A 5,000-nucleotide genomic window follows, 5' to 3' on the forward strand; every position below is an offset into this window, starting at 1 on the left:
AAAAAGAGGGATAGAACAACTAACCAATTTACTCCAAAAAAAAGATAAAAAAGGCAAACAAACAAAAAAAAAAGTCCGATAGAACAACAAACCAATTCACTCCAAAAAAAAGGTAAAAAAAAAAAAAAAAAAAAGTGGGATAGAACAACAAACCAATTTACTCCAAAAAAAAGGAAAAAAAGGAAAAAAAAAAGTGGGATAGAACAACAAACCAATTCACTCCAAAAAAAAGATAAAAAAAGGTAAAAAAAAAAAAAAAAAAAAAATGGGATAGAACAACAAACCAATTTACCCCCCCAAAAAAAGAAAAAAAAAAAAAAAAAAAAAAAAAAAAAAAAAAAAAAGAAAAAAAAAAAGTGGGATAGAACAACAAACCAATTTACTCCAAAAAAAGGTAAAAAGAAAAAAAAAAAAAGTGGGATAGAACAACAAACCAATTTACTCCAAAAAAAAAGGTAAAAAAAAAAAAAAAAAAAAAAAAAAAAAAAAAAAAAAAAAAAAGTGGGATAGAACAACAAACCAATTTACCCCCCCCCCCCAAAAAAAAAGGTAAAAAAAAGAAAAAAAAAAAAAAAAAAAAAAAAAAAAAAAAAAGTGGGATACAACAACAAACCAATTTACTCCAAAAAAAGATAAAAAAAAGGAAAAAAAAAGTGTGATAGCCCCCTCCTTACTTTTCCTCCGCCGCGCTCGCCTTCTCCCTCGCGTCGTGGGCCACGTGCTCCTCTTCGTAATAGACCTTCTTCGTTCTGTCGAGGTCTTGCACTTGGGTCTGGAGTTCGTTCTGTATGACTTTCAGCTGTTCCGAAAGCTGTGGGAGGGGGGGGAGGGGGGTGAGAGAGGAGAGTGTCAGTGCTTTCAGAATTGTAGGTTGTTTAGCTTATGTTTATTTTTATGTTTATGATTTATTTATGTTTATAATTGTAGTTGTTTATTTATGTATTTATTTATTTTCTTTCGTTTTTATGCGTTATTTCATTTTTTGTTTAGGATTTTGGGGTGAATTTGAGATTTTTTTGGTTAGTTCCACCTTCGGTACAAATCTGTGGATGCGGTTCAGATTTTGATTATTATTACTAATATTTATTAAAGATTTATGAATGAAAAACATTTTCCTTTTTAATCTGAGAAATGAACACTTTTTTTTCTTTTTTTATAAGTAAGTTAGTTCTTCCTTGGAAATTTCATTTGCTGTTGGTGTTAATTACATTTTCCATCCTCCAGAGATATGACTTAATTTGGGTTTTCCAAAATAATACAATTGAATATCGGGAAATATGATGGTATGATTTTCAGTTTATAAGAAAAAAAATACAGAAGGATATGTAAGGAAAATATAGACAAACACAAATGGCCTGTTCAGATTATATCAAGGTCTAGAATAAATATATAAATCTACTTTTTTATCCATTAAAGTTATGTAACATATTGACAACATTTTCTCATATTTATTCTTCTCTATTTAATAGTTAATTCTACACACACACACACACATACACGCACTCACACACACACACACACACACACGCACACACGCACACACATACACACACACACATACATACACACACACACACACACACACACACACACACACACACACACACATACATACCCACACACACACATACACATATATTTTTTTTCTCTCTCTCTTTCTTTCTTTCTATTCTTATTTTTATTTCTTTTCTTTTTTTTCTATCCGACACAAACCTTTTTCCCTAAATGGATTTTATTCGACCGCGTTTGTTTTGCATCTTCTGCAATATTCTGTTGAAACACCTCGACTGCAGCCAATCTCGCCTTCCCCAGTTTCTCCGTTTCGTCCAACACGGTTCGCCACACACTGTACACATTCCTGAAAAAACGAAGGGAAAAGGCATTAAATTATGAATATTTTAACACATTCCTGATAAGAACGAGGGAAAATACATTAAATTATGAATATTTTAACACGTTTTCAAGAAAAAAAAGAGTGAAAACCATTGAATTATGAATAATTCAACACATTCCTGAAAAAACGAGGGGAGAAAACATTGAATTATGAATATTTTAACACATTCCTGAAAAAAACGAGGGAAAATACATTAAATTATGAATATTTTAACACATTTACAAGGAAAAAACGAAGGGAAAAAACATTAAATTATGAATATTTTAACACATTTCCAAGAAAAAAACGAAGGGAAAAAACATTAAATTATGAATATTTTAACACATTCCTGATAAGAACGAGGGAAAATACATTAAGTTATGAATATTTTAACACATTTACAAGGAAAAATTAGTGAAAAAACATTAAATTAGGAATAATTAAAGACATTCCTAAAAAAAAAAAGAGGGAAAAAACATTAAATTAGGAATAATTCAAGACATTCCTGAAAAAAACGAGGGGAAAAAACATTAAGTTATGAATATTTTAACACATTTACAAGGAAAAAAGAGGGAAAATACATTAAATTATGAATATTTTAACACATTTACAAGGAAAAAAGAGTGAAAATACATTAAGTTATGAATATTTTAACACATTCCTGAAAAAACGAGGGAAAATACATTAAATTATGAATATTTGAACACATTTACAAGGAAAAAAGAGTGAAAATACATTAAATTATGAATATTTTAACACATTCCTGAAAAAAACGGGGGGAAAACAGTAAATTATGAATAATTGAACACATTTCCTAGAAAAAGAGGGAAATGTCATTAAATTATGAATCTTTGAACACCTTCCAAAAAAATATAAAGAAACACGTAGGAAAGAACATTAAATTATGACTCTTTCAACACATTTCAAAGAAAAATATAAAAAACAGGGAAAATACATGGAAATGGGAATCTTTCAACATATTCCAAAGAAAAATATGAAAAAAGAGGAAAAATACATTAAATTATGAATATTTCAACACATTCCAAAGGAAAATACGGAAAAACGAGGGAAATGTCATTAAATTTTGAATCTTTGAACACATTCCAAAGAAATATAAAAAAACGAGAGAAAAAAACATTAAATTATGAATCTTTGAACACATTCCACAGGAAAATACGAAAAAACGAGGGAAAATGTCCTTAGATTATGAATCGTTCATCACATTCCAAAGAAAAATATATAAAAACGAGAGAGAAAACATTAAATCTTTAATCTTTGATCATATTTCAAAGAAAAATATGAAAAACGAGAGAAAATACATTAAATTATGAATCATTCAACACATTTCAAAGAAAAATATGAAAAACGAGAGAAAATACATCAAATTGGGAACCTTTAAACACATTTCAGAGACAAAAAATAGAAAAATGAAAAACGAGAGAGAGAGAGAGAGAAAAATGCCATAAAATTATGAATCTTTATACAGATTACTGAAAAGGCGACAGCAATCTGAATCTATCAAACTTTGTACTAAGACATACAGCTGATAAAGTAAAGACGTTTTACATACAAAACAAAAACATATTTGGGCTTTAGATATGCGTGAAATATTCCTAAAAATATTCATTTCTGCATTTTAATTAGGGTGATCTTACCACGACCTCTACTAATTATTTTTATGGCCCACGAGAAAGCATGTGGATATCATAATTTGTCAAAATATTAATAATAATGGTAATAATCACCATGATCTAAGTTCATATTAATAATAATAATAATAATAATAATGATTGTCTAAGTATCTAAGATTCTAAGTTTGTGTGTGAAATAGAGAAGGTCATTAGAAGTAGGTAGAAATATTACCATTGTATAAGTAGAGGGACTAAAAAGAAAGAAAAAAATCTTTGTGTGTAGGCACTGTTTATATTCTTTGCATGACTAAGATTGCTCTCTCTCTCTCTCTCTCTCTCTCTCTCTCTCTCTCTCTCTCTCTCTTCTATATATAAATTCTCTCCCGTTTGGTTCAATATTCTTTATTTACGTGACTAAGATTTTTTTCTCTCTCCCTCTCTCTCTCTCCCTCTCTCTCTCTCTCTCTCTCTCTCTCTCTCTCTCTCTCTCTCTCTCTCTCTCTCTATCTCTCTCTCTCTCTCTCTTCTATATATAAATTCTCTCCCGTTTGGTTCAATATTCTTTATTTACGTGACTAAGATTTTCTCTGTCTCTCTGTCTCTCTCATTATCTCGCTTCCTCTCTCTCTCTCTCCTATATATAGATTCGCGGTCCTCGACTTCCTAGTTTGGCTCAAAAAAATTTCTTTTCATGACTAAGATTGTTCTCTCTTTCTCTCTCTCCCTCTCCCGTTTGTTCAAAATTCTTTATTTGCATGATTTCTCTCTCTCTCTCTCTCTCTCTCTCTCTCTCTCTCTCTCTCTCTCTCTCTCTCTCTCTCTCTCTCTCTCTCTCTCTCTCTCTCTCCCTCTCTCGTTTGGTTCAAAATTCTTTATTTGCATGGCTAAGATTTCTCTCTCTCTCTTTCATTTGTTTCAATCTCTCTCTCTCTCTTTCATTTTTTCAATCTCTCTCTCTCTCTCTCTTTCATTTGTTTCAATCTCTCTGTCTGTCTCTGTCTCTCTCTCTCTCTCTCTCTCTCTCTCTCTCTCTCTCTCTCTCTCTCTCTCTCTCTCTCTCTCTCTCTCTCTCTCTCATTTTTTTAATCTCTCTCTCTCTCTCTTTCATTTTTTTCAATCTCTCTCTCTCTCTCTCTTTCATTTTTTTCAATCTCTCTCTCTCTCTCTCTCTCTCTCTCTCTCTCTCTCTCTCTCTCTCTCTCTCTCTCTCTCTCTCTCTCTCTCTCTCTCTCTCTCTCTCTCTCTCTCTCTCTCTCTCTCTTTCTCTCTCCCGTTTGGTTCAAAATTCTTTATTTGCATGGCTAAGATTTCTTTCTTTCTCTGTCTCTGTCTCTGTCTCTCTCTCTCTCTCTCTCTCTCTCTCTCTCTCTCTCTCTCTCTCTCTCTCTCTCTCTCAATATTCTTTATTTGCATGACTAAGTTTTCTCTCTCTCTCTCTCTCTCTTTCATTTTTTTCAATCTCTCTCTCTCTCTCTCTCTCTCTCTCTCTCTCTCTC

The 5,000-nt window shown here is 31.5% G+C and overlaps 1 protein-coding gene across 12 annotated transcripts in view; it reads right to left on the reverse strand.

Moving 5' to 3' along the window:
- nwk (nervous wreck) overlaps positions 1-5,000 on the reverse strand; it is a 94,909-nt gene that overhangs the window by 52,722 nt on the left and 37,187 nt on the right. For all 12 annotated transcript variants that reach the window (XM_070114042.1, XM_070114040.1, XM_070114036.1 and 9 more), the window contains exons 5-6: positions 1,714-1,858; positions 675-811 (exon numbers count right to left, since the gene is read on the reverse strand). In XM_070114042.1, coding sequence (XP_069970143.1) covers positions 675-811; positions 1,714-1,858 — 282 coding nt within the window. The remainder of the gene's footprint in view (positions 1-674; positions 812-1,713; positions 1,859-5,000) is intronic.

This window comes from Penaeus vannamei, chromosome 35, assembly GCF_042767895.1.
Source record: "Penaeus vannamei isolate JL-2024 chromosome 35, ASM4276789v1, whole genome shotgun sequence".
Lineage (NCBI taxonomy): Eukaryota > Metazoa > Arthropoda > Malacostraca > Decapoda > Penaeidae > Penaeus > Penaeus vannamei.